The sequence below is a fragment of the Salvelinus alpinus genome, chromosome 31 (assembly GCF_045679555.1).
Source record: "Salvelinus alpinus chromosome 31, SLU_Salpinus.1, whole genome shotgun sequence".
In the NCBI taxonomy this organism is placed as follows: Eukaryota; Metazoa; Chordata; class Actinopteri; order Salmoniformes; family Salmonidae; genus Salvelinus; species Salvelinus alpinus.
Genome location: NC_092116.1, coordinates 34,280,964 through 34,298,502, shown reverse-complemented (window position 1 = coordinate 34,298,502; position 17,539 = coordinate 34,280,964). Strand labels below are relative to the sequence as shown.

General features: G+C 37.7%; 1 protein-coding gene across 3 annotated transcripts in view; it reads right to left on the bottom strand.

Moving 5' to 3' along the window:
• LOC139561359 (endonuclease domain-containing 1 protein-like) overlaps positions 1–17,539 on the bottom strand; it is a 48,906-nt gene that overhangs the window by 1,398 nt on the left and 29,969 nt on the right. For 2 of the 3 annotated variants that reach the window (XM_071378389.1, XM_071378390.1), the window contains 2 exons: positions 2,693–2,813; positions 50–306 (listed from right to left, as the gene is read on the bottom strand). In XM_071378389.1, coding sequence (XP_071234490.1) covers positions 50–306; positions 2,693–2,813 — 378 coding nt within the window. The remainder of the gene's footprint in view (positions 1–49; positions 307–2,692; positions 2,814–17,539) is intronic. The other variant, XM_071378391.1, reaches the window with a different exon arrangement.

The following is a 17,539-nucleotide window of genomic DNA, read 5'->3' as shown; positions in this document are numbered from 1 at the left end:
TATAGCAGTAAACAAATACACATGTTATATGACAAAACGTTAGTCCTACCTGGGGCTCGATCATCCAGGGTTGACTTGGTCTGCGGTCTGTAGGAAGATCAGTGAAGCTGTAGGCTGAGAACACAGGGATCCTGTTGGTCGTGTCGTAGAGAGTTGCAAACCTGTAGATGTTGTTGTACAACTGGCAGATCAGCTTGTAGTGGTTCTGGTCCTGGACTGTCCCATCAACCAAAATACCTGGGGGATTTGGAGTTGTCCCCTCCAGGAAGAACTTCTCACAGTCTGGAACATCACTGAACTTCTCCACTACATGAGAGAGAGCAGGAGGAAGGAGAGAGAGAAGGAGGAGAGTAGAGAGATGATTCAATACCCCCATCATCACCTGAAGACTGTACACCACAGAGACAAAGATGAAGTTACAGAGACCAGTTGGTAGACTGGAGACTGTTGATCTGAGTCAGGTCAGACTGCTTTAAATAGTTATTTCAGAGACCAGTTGGTAGACTGGAGACTGTTGAGCTGAGTCAGGACAGACTGCTTTAAATAGTTATTTCAGAGACCAGTTGGTAGACTGGAGACTGTTGAGCTGAGTCAGGACAGACTGCTTTAAATAGTTATTTCAGAGACCAGTTGGTAGACTGGAGAGACTGTTGAGCTGAGTCAGGACAGACTGATTTATATAGGTTTTCAGAGACTCCTCCTTCAGATGTCAAGACAGAAAGGGTTGATTTGCATAAACCCCTCTGTATGTTTCATTTACATTTACATTTACATTTAAGTCATTTAGCAGACGCTCTTATCCAGAGCGACTTACAAATTGGAAAGTTCATACATATTCATCCTGGTCCCCCCGTGGGGAATGAACCCACAACCCTGGCGTTGCAAGCGCCATGCTCTACCAACTGAGCCACACGGGACCACACGGAAACTGCTGTAACAAATAACATGTGACTCACCTGTAGTTTCTAACACGTATGGACCCAGAACTTAATCAGACAAGATTATAGTTCTGGGTTAACGAGATTAGACTGCTCTAAATAGTGACTGCATCCACACTTTGGTTCTGGTAGAACAATGTTTTAGGATAAAAACATGACTTTACTCAGCATAGAGTCTGTCAGAAGATACTCATTACACTATTACAACAGTGATATCCCACAAGGCTTAGCGTCTCTGACTCAGCAACTCAAAGAAGTAACACTTACATTTCCCTTGACCAGCAAGTCAACATATTTAGTATGAGGTCTCAAAGGCCTCACATACATTACAGATATGATTACAACTGAATGAAATGGAGGGAGATGTGGTCAACTGAATGAAACGGAGGAAAATGTGTCCAACTGAATGAAATGTAGGAAGATGTGTCCAACTGCATGAAATGGAGGAAGATGTGTCCAACTAAATGAAATGGAGGATGATGTGTCCAACTGAATGAAATGGAGGAAGAGGTGTCCAACTGAATGAAACGGAGGAAGATGTGTCCAACTGAATGAAACGGAGGAAGATGTGTACAACTAAATGAAATGGAGGAAGATGTGTCCAACTGAATGAAACAGAGGAAGAGGTGTCCAACTGAATGAAACGGAGGAAGATGTGTCCAACTGAATGAAACAGAGGAAGATGTGTCCAACTGAATGAAACGGAGGAAGATGTGTCCAACTGAATGAAACGGAGGAAGATGTGTCCAACTGAATGAAACGGAGGAAGATGTGTCCAACTGAATGAAACGGAGGAAGATGTGTCCAACTGAATGAAACGGAGGAAGATGTGTCCAACTGAATGAAATGGAGGAAGATGTGTCCAACTGAATGAAACGGAGGAAGATGTTTAATTAATTAATTGATGTTTCATTTACTGGTGTTGTTGGAGGACGTTGTGTACAACTTGGTGTATTCTGTGGTCTGAACACTGCTGAGTTTATTTCCAGTAACTGAAGTAGTTCACAGTAAGAGTTGACACAAGGCTGTGTATGTAGAGTTAGAAAATGTGGTTCCTAACAACACTGTGGTCAGAGCAGCACTGGACTGTTTAACACCTCAGACTCAGCAGCTGTAGATTCTTCAGTTGAGGCCTTTTCTCAGTAAGAGTAGAGGAGAATGGGGAACAAACTAACACTTTTAGACTTCAGTTTATTAATAATATTTTTATACAAACAACATATCTCAGCTACCATTACACACTAAGTATGTTGCTAGGAAGTACCAGTTGTTTACAATTCAACCGAGTGGCGGATATTAAATGTTACAATTGACCCAGTAGGTGAATGTTCCACAGGTCAATAATTTAACAAAAAGAGAAGCAGCAAGTATATTTACTTCAGGGCCTCAAAACCCTTTTTCTTCTTCAATAAAACTAAAAGTCATCAATGGATTTAAACAAAACCTCTCGGTCATGTAGAGAAACTACCCAACCGACTTCTTGTAAAATTACCTTTGTAGTTGTGATTTAAAGATGTGGACGTTTATTTGATAATTGTTTACATAAAGTGTAGCCTTGAATGTTGGCTTGTATAACATGAAATACTATCAATCAATTTCTTATTTCATGAAACAATAGAAATCCTTTATTTCAAGGTTCATCATTCAGTAAGATAATGTTTACCCAGTGGCATCCTGAGACATTTATAGATCATGAGAGAATAAAATATTAAAATACCATTTCTAAGCTTCTCATTCATTGTGTAAAAACTCACCCCAGCGCATTTTGAGGCAGAACTTGGAGACAGGAAGGACATCACCCTCTTCTGGTCTTCTCCCCACCAGGGAAAGGACAGTGATGAACTGTGAGCTCTGTAGGAGGCTCCTGGTTGGGTACTGTGGTAGTATAAATACACATATCAGAGGGTACTGTGGTAGTATAAATACACATATCAGAGGGTACTGTGGTAGTATAAATACACATATCAGATGGTACTGTGGTAGTATAAATACACACTTATCAGAGGGTACTGTGGTAGTATAAATACACATATCAGAGGGTTGGGTACTGTGGTAGTATAAATACACATATCAGAGGGTTGGGTACTGTGGTAGTATAAATACACATATCAGAGGGTACTGTGGTAGTATAAATACACATATCAGAGGGTTGGGTACTGTGGTAGTATAAATACACATATCAGAGGGTACTGTGGTAGTATAAATACACATATCAGAGGGTACTGTGGTAGTATAAATACACATATCAGAGGGTACTGTGGTAGTATAAATACACATATCAGAGGGTTGGGTACTGTGGTAGTATAAATACACATATCAGAGGGTTGGGTACTGTGGTAGTATAAATACACATATCAGAGGGTACTGTGGTAGTATAAATACACATATCAGAGGGTTGGGTACTGTGTTAGTATAAATACACATATCAGAGGGTTGGGTACTGTGGTAGTATAAATATACATATCAGAGGGTACTGTGGTAGTATAAATACACATATCAGAGGGTACTGTGGTAGTATAAATACACATAGAGGGTACTGTGGAGGTATAAATACACATATCAGAGGGTTGGGTACTGTGGTAGTATAAATACACATATCAGAGGGTACTGTGGTAGTATAAATACACACATCAGAGGGTACTGTGGTTGTATAAATAAACATATCAGAGGGTACTGTGGTAGTATAAATACACATATCAGAGGGTTCTGTGGTAGTATAAATACACATATCAGAGGGAACTGTGGTAGTATAAATACACATATCAGAGGGTACTGTGGTAGTATAAATACACATATCAGAGGGTACTGTGGTAGTATAAATACACACTTATCAGAGGGTTGGGTACTGTGGTAGTATAAATACACATATCAGAGGGTACTGTGGTAGTATAAATACACACATATCAGAGGGTACTGTGGTAGTATAAATACACATATCAGAGGGTACTGTGGTAGTATAAATACACATATCAGAGGGTACTGTGGTAGTATAAATACACATATCAGAGGGGTGGGTACTGCGGTAGTATAAATACACATATCAGAGGGTTGGGTACTGTGGTAGTATAAATTCACATATCAGAGGGTTGGGTACTGTGGTAGTATAAATACACATATCAGAGGGTTGGGTACTGTGGTAGTATAAATACACATATCAGAGGGTTGGGTACTGTGGTAGTATAAATACACATATCAGAAGGTACTGTGGTAGTATAAAAACACATATCAGAGGGTACTGTGATAGTATAAATACACATATCAGAGGGTTGGGTACTGTGGTAGTATAAATACACATATCAGAGGGTACTGTGGTAGTATAAATACACATATCAGAGGGTACTGTGGTAGTATAAATACACATTTCAGAGGGTACTGTGGTAGTATAAATATATATATCAGAGGGTACTGTGGTAATATAAATACACATATCAGAGGGTACTGTGGTAGTATAAATACACATATCAGAGGGTACTGTGGTAGTATAAATACACATATCAGAGGGTTGGGTACTGTGGTAGTTTAAATACACATATCAGAGGGTTGGTACTGTGGTAGTATAAATACACATATCAGAGGGTACTGTGGTAGTATAAATACACACTTATCAGAGGGTTGGGTACTGTGGTAGTATAAATACACATATCAGAGGGTACTGTGGTAGTATAAATACACATATCAGAGGGTACTGTGGTAGTATAAACACACATATCAGAGGTTACTGTGGTAGTATAAATAAACATATCAGAGTGTACTGTGGTAGTATAAATACACATATCAGAGGGAACTGTGGTAGTATAAATACACATATCAGAGGGAACTGTGGTAGTATAAATACACATATCAGAGGGAACTGTGGTAGTATAAATACACATCAGAGGGTACTGTGGTAGTATAAATACACATATCAAAGGGTACTGTGGTAGTATAAATACACATATCAGAGGGTTGGGTACTGTGGTAGTATAAATTCACATATCAGAGGGTTGGGTACTGTGGTAGTATAAATACACATATCAGAGGGTTGGGTACTGTGGTAGTATAAATACACATATCAGAGGGTTGGGTACTGTGGTAGTATAAATACACATATCAGAAGGTACTGTGGTAGTATAAATACACATATCAGAGGGTACTGTGGTAGTATAAATACACATATCAGAGGGTACTGTGGTAGTATAAATACACATATCAGAGGGTTGGGTACTGTGGTAGTATAAATACACATATCAGAGGGTACTGTGGTAGTATAAATACACATATCAGAGGGTACTGTGGTAGTATAAATACACACTTATCAGAGGGTTGGGTACTGTGGTAGTATAAATACACATATCAGAGGGTACTGTGGTAGTATAAATACACATATCAGAGGGTACTGTGGTAGTATAAATACACATATCAGAGGTTACTGTGGTAGTATAAATACACATATCAGAGGGTACTGTGGTAGTATAAATACACATATCAGAGGGTACTGTGGTAGTATAAATACACATATCAGAGGGTACTGTGGTAGTATAAATACACATATCAGAGGGTACTGTGGTAGTATAAATACACATATCAGAGGGTACTGTGGTAGTATAAATATATATATCAGAGGGTACTGTGGTAATATAAATACACATATCAGAGGGTACTGTGGTAGTATAAATACACATATCAGAGGGTTGGGTACTGTGGTAGTTTAAATACACATATCAGAGGGTTGGTACTGTGGTAGTATAAATACACATATCAGAGAGTACTGTGGTAGTATAAATACACATATCAGAGGATTGGGTACTGTGGTAGTATAAATACGCATATCAGAGGGTTGGGTACTGTGGTAGTAAAATACACACTTATCAGAGGGTTGGGTGCTGTGGTAGTATAAATACACATATCAGAGGGTTGGGTACTGTGGTAGTATAAATACACATATCAGAGGGTTGGGTACTGTGGTAGTATAAATACACATATCAGAGGGTACTGTGGTAGTATAAATATACACATATCAGAGGGTTGGGTACTGTGGTAGTATAAATACGCATATCAGAGGGTACTGTGGTAGTATAAATATACACATATCAGAGGGTTGGGTACTGTGGTAGTTTAAATACACATATCAGAGGGTTGGTACTGTGGTAGTATAAATACACATCAGAGGGTACTGTGGTAGTATAAATACACATATCAGAGGGTACTGTGGTAGTATAAATACACATCAGAGGGTACTGTGGTAGTATAAATACACATCAGAGGGTACTGTGGTAGTATAAATACACATATCAGAGGGTACTGTGGTAGTATAAATACACATATCAGAGGGTTGGGTACTGTGGTAGTATAAATTCACATATCAGAGGGTTGGGTACGGTGGTAGTATAAATACACATATCAGAGGGTTGGGTACTGTGGTAGTATAAATACACATATCAGAAGGTACTGTGGTAGTATAAATAGACATATCAGAGGGTACTGTGGTAGTATAAATACACATATCAGAGGGTTGGATACTGTGGTAGTATAAATACACATATCAGAGGGTACTGTGGTAGTATAAATACACATATCAGAGGGTACTGTGGTAGTATAAATACACATATCAGAGGGTACTGTGGTAGTATAAATATATATATCAGAGGGTACTGTGGTAATATAAATACACATATCAGAGGGTACTGTGGTAGTATAAATACACATATCAGAGGGTTGGGTACTGTGGTATTATATATACACATATCAGAGAGTACTGTGGTAGTATAAATACACATATCAGAGGATTGGGTACTGTGGTAGTATAAATACACATATCAGAGAGTACTGTGGTAGTATAAATACACATATCAGAGGATTGGGTAGTGTGGTATTATATATACACATATCAGAGAGTACTGTGGTAGTATAAATACACATATCAGAGGGTTGGGTACTGTGGTAGTAAAATACACACTTATCAGAGGGTTGGGTGCTGTGGTAGTATAAATACACATATCAGAGGGTACTGTGGTAGTATAAATACACATATCAGAGGGTACTGTGGTAGTATAAATACACATATCAGAGGGTTCTGTGGTAGTATAAATACACATATCAGAGGGTACTGTGGTAGTATAAATACACATATCAGAGGGTACTGTGGTAGTATAAATACACACTTATCAGAGGGTTGGGTACTGTGGTAGTATAAATACACATATCAGAGGGTACTGTGGTAGTATAAATACACACATATCAGAGGGTACTGTGGTAGTAATAATACACATATCAGAGGGTACTGTGGTAGTATAAATACACATCAGAGGGTACTGTGGTAGTATAAATACACATATCAGAGGGAACTGTGGTAGTATAAATACACATATCAGAGGGTTGGGTACTGTGGTAGTATAAATACACATATCAGAGGGTTGGGTACTGTGGTAGTATAAATTCACATATCAGAGGGTTGGGTACTGTGGTAGTATAAATACACATATCAGAGGGTTGGGTACTGTGGTAGTATAAATACACATATCAGAGGGTTGGGTACTGTGGTAGTATAAATACACATATCAGAAGGTACTGTGGTAGTATAAATACACATATCAGAGGGTACTGTGATAGTATAAATACACATATCAGAGGGTTGGGTACTGTGGTAGTATAAATACACATATCAGAGGGTACTGTGGTAGTATAAATACACATATCAGAGGTTACTGTGGTAGTATAAATACACATATCAGAGGGTAGTGTGGTAGTATAAATACACATATCAGAGGGTACTGTGGTAGTATAAATACACATATAAGAGGGTACTGTGGTAGTATAAATACACATATCAGAGGGTACTGTGGTAGTATAACTACACATTTCAGAGGGTACTGTGGTAGTATAAATATATATATCAGAGGGTACTGTGGTAATATAAATACACATATCAGAGGGTACTGTGGTAGTATAAATACACATATCAGAGGGTACTGTGGTAGTATAAATACACATATCAGAGGGTTGGGTACTGTGGTAGTTTAAATACACATATCAGAGGGTTGGTACTGTGGTAGTATAAATACACATATCAGAGGGTACTGTGGTAGTATAAATACACATATCAGAGGGTACTGTGGTAGTATAAACACACATATCAGAGGTTACTGTGGTAGTATAAATAAACATATCAGAGGGTTGGGTGCTGTGGTAGTATAAATACACATATCAGAGGGTTGGGTACTGTGGTAGTATAAATACACATATCAGAGGGTTGGGTACTGTGGTAGTATAAATACACATATCAGAGGGTACTGTGGTAGTATAAATATACACATATCAGAGGGTTGGGTACTGTGGTAGTATAAATACGCATATCAGAGGGTACTGTGGTAGTATAAATATACACATATCAGAGGGTTGGGTACTGTGGTAGTTTAAATACACATATCAGAGGGTTGGTACTGTGGTAGTATAAATACACATCAGAGGGTACTGTGGTAGTATAAATACACATATCAGAGGGTACTGTGGTAGTATAAATACACATCAGAGGGTACTGTGGTAGTATAAATACACATCAGAGGGTACTGTGGTAGTATAAATACACATATCAGAGGGTACTGTGGTAGTATAAATACACATATCAGAGGGTTGGGTACTGTGGTAGTATAAATTCACATATCAGAGGGTTGGGTACGGTGGTAGTATAAATACACATATCAGAGGGTTGGGTACTGTGGTAGTATAAATACACATATCAGAAGGTACTGTGGTAGTATAAATAGACATATCAGAGGGTACTGTGGTAGTATAAATACACATATCAGAGGGTTGGATACTGTGGTAGTATAAATACACATATCAGAGGGTACTGTGGTAGTATAAATACACATATCAGAGGGTACTGTGGTAGTATAAATACACATATCAGAGGGTACTGTGGTAGTATAAATATATATATCAGAGGGTACTGTGGTAATATAAATACACATATCAGAGGGTACTGTGGTAGTATAAATACACATATCAGAGGGTTGGGTACTGTGGTATTATATATACACATATCAGAGAGTACTGTGGTAGTATAAATACACATATCAGAGGATTGGGTACTGTGGTAGTATAAATACACATATCAGAGAGTACTGTGGTAGTATAAATACACATATCAGAGGATTGGGTAGTGTGGTATTATATATACACATATCAGAGAGTACTGTGGTAGTATAAATACACATATCAGAGGGTTGGGTACTGTGGTAGTAAAATACACACTTATCAGAGGGTTGGGTGCTGTGGTAGTATAAATACACATATCAGAGGGTACTGTGGTAGTATAAATACACATATCAGAGGGTACTGTGGTAGTATAAATACACATATCAGAGGGTTCTGTGGTAGTATAAATACACATATCAGAGGGTACTGTGGTAGTATAAATACACATATCAGAGGGTACTGTGGTAGTATAAATACACACTTATCAGAGGGTTGGGTACTGTGGTAGTATAAATACACATATCAGAGGGTACTGTGGTAGTATAAATACACACATATCAGAGGGTACTGTGGTAGTAATAATACACATATCAGAGGGTACTGTGGTAGTATAAATACACATCAGAGGGTACTGTGGTAGTATAAATACACATATCAGAGGGAACTGTGGTAGTATAAATACACATATCAGAGGGTTGGGTACTGTGGTAGTATAAATACACATATCAGAGGGTTGGGTACTGTGGTAGTATAAATTCACATATCAGAGGGTTGGGTACTGTGGTAGTATAAATACACATATCAGAGGGTTGGGTACTGTGGTAGTATAAATACACATATCAGAGGGTTGGGTACTGTGGTAGTATAAATACACATATCAGAAGGTACTGTGGTAGTATAAATACACATATCAGAGGGTACTGTGATAGTATAAATACACATATCAGAGGGTTGGGTACTGTGGTAGTATAAATACACATATCAGAGGGTACTGTGGTAGTATAAATACACATATCAGAGGTTACTGTGGTAGTATAAATACACATATCAGAGGGTAGTGTGGTAGTATAAATACACATATCAGAGGGTACTGTGGTAGTATAAATACACATATAAGAGGGTACTGTGGTAGTATAAATACACATATCAGAGGGTACTGTGGTAGTATAACTACACATTTCAGAGGGTACTGTGGTAGTATAAATATATATATCAGAGGGTACTGTGGTAATATAAATACACATATCAGAGGGTACTGTGGTAGTATAAATACACATATCAGAGGGTACTGTGGTAGTATAAATACACATATCAGAGGGTTGGGTACTGTGGTAGTATAAATACACATATCAGAGGGTTGGTACTGTGGTAGTATAAATACACATATCAGAGGGTACTGTGGTAGTATAAATACACATATCAGAGGGTACTGTGGTAGTATAAACACACATATCAGAGGTTACTGTGGTAGTATAAATAAACATATCAGAGTGTACTGTGGTAGTATAAATACACATATCAGAGGGAACTGTGGTAGTATAAATACACATATCAGAGGGAACTGTGGTAGTATAAATACACATATCAGAGGGAACTGTGGTAGTATAAATACACATCAGAGGGTACTGTGGTAGTATAAATACACATATCAGAGGGTACTGTGGTAGTATAAATACACATATCAGAGGGTTGGGTACTGTGGTAGTATAAATTCACATATCAGAGGGTTGGGTACTGTGGTAGTATAAATACACATATCAGAGGGTTGGGTACTGTGGTAGTATAAATACACATATCAGAGGGTTGGGTACTGTGGTAGTATAAATACACATATCAGAAGGTACTGTGGTAGTATAAATACACATATCAGAGGGTACTGTGGTAGTATAAATACACACTTATCAGAGGGTTGGGTACTGTGGTAGTATAATACACATATCAGAGGGTACTGTGGTAGTATAAATACACATATCAGAGGGTACTGTGGTAGTATAAATACACATATCAGAGGTTACTGTGGTAGTATAAATACACATATCAGAGGGTACTGTGGTAGTATAAATACACATATCAGAGGGTACTGTGGTAGTATAAATACACATATCAGAGGGTACTGTGGTAGTATAAATACACATATCAGAGGGTACTGTGGTAGTATAAATACACATATCAGAGGGTACTGTGGTAGTATAAATATATATATCAGAGGGTACTGTGGTAATATAAATACACATATCAGAGGGTACTGTGGTAGTATAAATACACATATCAGAGGGTTGGGTACTGTGGTAGTTTAAATACACATATCAGAGGGTTGGTACTGTGGTAGTATAAATACACATATCAGAGAGTACTGTGGTAGTATAAATACACATATCAGAGGATTGGGTACTGTGGTAGTATAAATACACATATCAGAGGGTTGGGTACTGTGGTAGTAAAATACACACTTATCAGAGGGTTGGGTGCTGTGGTAGTATAAATACACATATCAGAGGGTTGGGTACTGTGGTAGTATAAATACACATATCAGAGGGTTGGGTACTGTGGTAGTATAAATACACATATCAGAGGGTACTGTGGTAGTATAAATATACACATATCAGAGGGTTGGGTACTGTGGTAGTATAAATACGCATATCAGAGGGTACTGTGGTAGTATAAATATACACATATCAGAGGGTTGGGTACTGTGGTAGTTTAAATACACATATCAGAGGGTTGGTACTGTGGTAGTATAAATACACATCAGAGGGTACTGTGGTAGTATAAATACACATATCCGAGGGTACTGTGGTAGTATAAATACACATCAGAGGGTACTGTGGTAGTATAAATACACATATCAGAGGGTACTGTGGTAGTATAAATACACATATCAGAGGGTTGGGTACTGTGGTAGTATAAATTCACATATCAGAGGGTTGGGTACTGTGGTAGTATAAATACACATATCAGAGGGTTGGGTACTGTGGTAGTATAAATACACATATCAGAGGGTACTGTGGTAGTATAAATACACATATCAGAGGGTACTGTGGTAGTATAAATACACATATCAGAGGGTACTGTGGTAGTATAAACACACATATCAGAGGTTACTGTGGTAGTATAAATAAACATATCAGAGTGTACTGTGGTAGTATAAATACACATATCAGAGGGAACTGTGGTAGTATAAATACACATATCAGAGGGAACTGTGGTAGTATAAATACACATATCAGAGGGAACTGTGGTAGTATAAATACACATCAGAGGGTACTGTGGTAGTATAAATACACATATCAGAGGGTACTGTGGTAGTATAAATACACATATCAGAGGGTTGGGTACTGTGGTAGTATAAATTCACATATCAGAGGGTTGGGTACTGTGGTAGTATAAATACACATATCAGAGGGTTGGGTACTGTGGTAGTATAAATACACATATCAGAGGGTTGGGTACTGTGGTAGTATAAATACACATATCAGAAGGTACTGTGGTAGTATAAATACACATATCAGAGGGTACTGTGGTAGTATAAATACACACTTATCAGAGGGTTGGGTACTGTGGTAGTATAAATACACATATCAGAGGGTACTGTGGTAGTATAAATACACATATCAAAGGTTACTGTGGTAGTATAAATACACATATCAGAGGGTACTGTGGTAGTATAAATACACATATCAGAGGGTACTGTGGTAGTATAAATACACATATCAGAGGGTACTGTGGTAGTATAAATACACATATCAGAGGGTACTGTGGTAGTATAAATACACATATCAGAGGGTACTGTGGTAGTATAAATACACATATCAGAGGGTACTGTGGTAGTATAAATACACATATCAGAGGGTACTGTGGTAGTATAAACACACATATCAGAGGTTACTGTGGTAGTATAAATAAACATATCAGAGTGTACTGTGGTAGTATAAATACACATATCAGAGGGAACTGTGGTAGTATAAATACACATATCAGAGGGAACTGTGGTAGTATAAATACACATATCAGAGGGAACTGTGGTAGTATAAATACACATCAGAGGGTACTGTGGTAGTATAAATACACATATCAGAGGGTACTGTGGTAGTTTAAATACACATATCAGAGGGTTGGTACTGTGGTAGTATAAATATACATATCAGAGGGTACTGTGGTAGTATAAATACACACTTATCAGAGGGTTGGGTACTGTGGTAGTATAAATACACATATCAGAGGGTACTGTGGTAGTATAAATACACATATCAGAGGGTACTGTGGTAGTATAAACACACATATCAGAGGTTACTGTGGTAGTATAAATAAACATATCAGAGTGTACTGTGGTAGTATAAATACACATATCAGAGGGAACTGTGGTAGTATAAATACACATATCAGAGGGAACTGTGGTAGTATAAATACACATATCAGAGGGAACTGTGGTAGTATAAATACACATCAGAGGGTACTGTGGTAGTATAAATACACATATCAGAGGGTACTGTGGTAGTATAAATACACATATCAGAGGGTTGGGTACTGTGGTAGTATAAATTCACATATCAGAGGGTTGGGTACTGTGGTAGTATAAATACACATATCAGAGGGTTGGGTACTGTGGTAGTATAAATACACATATCAGAGGGTTGGGTACTGTGGTAGTATAAATACACATATCAGAAGGTACTGTGGTAGTATAAATACACATATCAGAGGGTACTGTGGTAGTATAAATACACACTTATCAGAGGGTTGGGTACTGTGGTAGTATAATACACATATCAGAGGGTACTGTGGTAGTATAAATACACATATCAGAGGGTACTGTGGTAGTATAAATACACATATCAGAGGGTTCTGTGGTAGTATAAATACACATATCAGAGGGAACTGTGGTAGTATAAATACACATATCAGAGGGTACTGTGGTAGTATAAATACACATATCAGAGGGTTCTGTGGTAGTATAAATACACATATCAGAGGGTACTGTGGTAGTATAAATACACATATCAGAGGGTACTGTGGTAGTATAAATACACACTTATCAGAGGGTTGGGTACTGTGGTAGTATAAATACACATATCAGAGGGTACTGTGGTAGTATAAATACACACATATCAGAGGGTACTGTGGTAGTATAAATATACACATATCAGAGGGTTGGGTACTGTGGTAGTATAAATACGCATATCAGAGGGTACTGTGGTAGTATAAATATACACATATCAGAGGGTTGGGTACTGTGGTAGTTTAAATACACATATCAGAGGGTTGGTACTGTGGTAGTATAAATACACATCAGAGGGTACTGTGGTAGTATAAATACACATATCCGAGGGTACTGTGGTAGTATAAATACACATCAGAGGGTACTGTGGTAGTATAAATACACATATCAGAGGGTACTGTGGTAGTATAAATACACATATCAGAGGGTTGGGTACTGTGGTAGTATAAATTCACATATCAGAGGGTTGGGTACTGTGGTAGTATAAATACACATATCAGAGGGTTGGGTACTGTGGTAGTATAAATACACATATCAGAGGGTACTGTGGTAGTATAAATACACATATCAGAGGGTACTGTGGTAGTATAAATACACATATCAGAGGGTACTGTGGTAGTATAAACACACATATCAGAGGTTACTGTGGTAGTATAAATAAACATATCAGAGTGTACTGTGGTAGTATAAATACACATATCAGAGGGAACTGTGGTAGTATAAATACACATATCAGAGGGAACTGTGGTAGTATAAATACACATATCAGAGGGAACTGTGGTAGTATAAATACACATCAGAGGGTACTGTGGTAGTATAAATACACATATCAGAGGGTACTGTGGTAGTATAAATACACATATCAGAGGGTTGGGTACTGTGGTAGTATAAATTCACATATCAGAGGGTTGGGTACTGTGGTAGTATAAATACACATATCAGAGGGTTGGGTACTGTGGTAGTATAAATACACATATCAGAGGGTTGGGTACTGTGGTAGTATAAATACACATATCAGAAGGTACTGTGGTAGTATAAATACACATATCAGAGGGTACTGTGGTAGTATAAATACACACTTATCAGAGGGTTGGGTACTGTGGTAGTATAAATACACATATCAGAGGGTACTGTGGTAGTATAAATACACATATCAAAGGTTACTGTGGTAGTATAAATACACATATCAGAGGGTACTGTGGTAGTATAAATACACATATCAGAGGGTACTGTGGTAGTATAAATACACATATCAGAGGGTACTGTGGTAGTATAAATACACATATCAGAGGGTACTGTGGTAGTATAAATACACATATCAGAGGGTACTGTGGTAGTATAAATACACATATCAGAGGGTACTGTGGTAGTATAAATACACATATCAGAGGGTACTGTGGTAGTATAAACACACATATCAGAGGTTACTGTGGTAGTATAAATAAACATATCAGAGTGTACTGTGGTAGTATAAATACACATATCAGAGGGAACTGTGGTAGTATAAATACACATATCAGAGGGAACTGTGGTAGTATAAATACACATATCAGAGGGAACTGTGGTAGTATAAATACACATCAGAGGGTACTGTGGTAGTATAAATACACATATCAGAGGGTACTGTGGTAGTTTAAATACACATATCAGAGGGTTGGTACTGTGGTAGTATAAATATACATATCAGAGGGTACTGTGGTAGTATAAATACACACTTATCAGAGGGTTGGGTACTGTGGTAGTATAAATACACATATCAGAGGGTACTGTGGTAGTATAAATACACATATCAGAGGGTACTGTGGTAGTATAAACACACATATCAGAGGTTACTGTGGTAGTATAAATAAACATATCAGAGTGTACTGTGGTAGTATAAATACACATATCAGAGGGAACTGTGGTAGTATAAATACACATATCAGAGGGAACTGTGGTAGTATAAATACACATATCAGAGGGAACTGTGGTAGTATAAATACACATCAGAGGGTACTGTGGTAGTATAAATACACATATCAGAGGGTACTGTGGTAGTATAAATACACATATCAGAGGGTTGGGTACTGTGGTAGTATAAATTCACATATCAGAGGGTTGGGTACTGTGGTAGTATAAATACACATATCAGAGGGTTGGGTACTGTGGTAGTATAAATACACATATCAGAGGGTTGGGTACTGTGGTAGTATAAATACACATATCAGAAGGTACTGTGGTAGTATAAATACACATATCAGAGGGTACTGTGGTAGTATAAATACACACTTATCAGAGGGTTGGGTACTGTGGTAGTATAATACACATATCAGAGGGTACTGTGGTAGTATAAATACACATATCAGAGGGTACTGTGGTAGTATAAATACACATATCAGAGGGTTCTGTGGTAGTATAAATACACATATCAGAGGGAACTGTGGTAGTATAAATACACATATCAGAGGGTACTGTGGTAGTATAAATACACATATCAGAGGGTTCTGTGGTAGTATAAATACACATATCAGAGGGTACTGTGGTAGTATAAATACACATATCAGAGGGTACTGTGGTAGTATAAATACACACTTATCAGAGGGTTGGGTACTGTGGTAGTATAAATACACATATCAGAGGGTACTGTGGTAGTATAAATACACACATATCAGAGGGTACTGTGGTAGTATAAATACACATATCAGAAGGTACTGTGGTAGTATAAATACACATATCAGAGGGTACTGTGGTAGTATAAATACACATATCAGAGGGGTGGGTACTGTGGTAGTATAAATACACATATCAGAGGGTTGGGTACTGTGGTAGTATAAATTCACATATCAGAGGGTTGGGTACTGTGGTAGTATAAATACACATATCAGAGGGTTGGGTACTGTGGTAGTATAAATACACATATCAGAAGGTACTGTGGTAGTATAAATACACATATCAGAAGGTACTGTGGTAGTATAAATACACATATCAGAGGGTACTGTGATAGTATAAATACACATATCAGAGGGTTGGGTACTGTGGTAGTATAAATACACATCAGAGGGTACTGTGGTAGTATAAATACACATATCAGAGGGTACTGTGGTAGTATAAATACACATTTCAGAGGGTACTGTGGTAGTATAAATATATATATCAGAGGGTACTGTGGTAATATAAATACACATATCAGAGGGTACTGTGGTAGTATAAATACACATATCAGAGGGTACTGTGGTAGTATAAATACACATATCAGAGGGTTGGGTACTGTGGTAGTTTAAATACACATATCAGAGGGTTGGTACTGTGGTAGTATAAATACACATATCAGAGGGTACTGTGGTAGTATAAATACACACTTATCAGAGGGTTGGGTACTGTGGTAGTATAAATACACATATCAGAGGGTACTGTGGTAGTATAAATACACATATCAGAGGGTACTGTGGTAGTATAAACACACATATCAGAGGTTACTGTGGTAGTATAAATAAACATATCAGAGTGTACTGTGGTAGTATAAATACACATATCAGAGGGAACTGTGGTAGTATAAATACACATATCAGAGGGAACTGTGGTAGTATAAATACACATATCAGAGGGAACTGTGGTAGTATAAATACACATCAGAGGGTACTGTGGTAGTATAAATACACATATCAAAGGG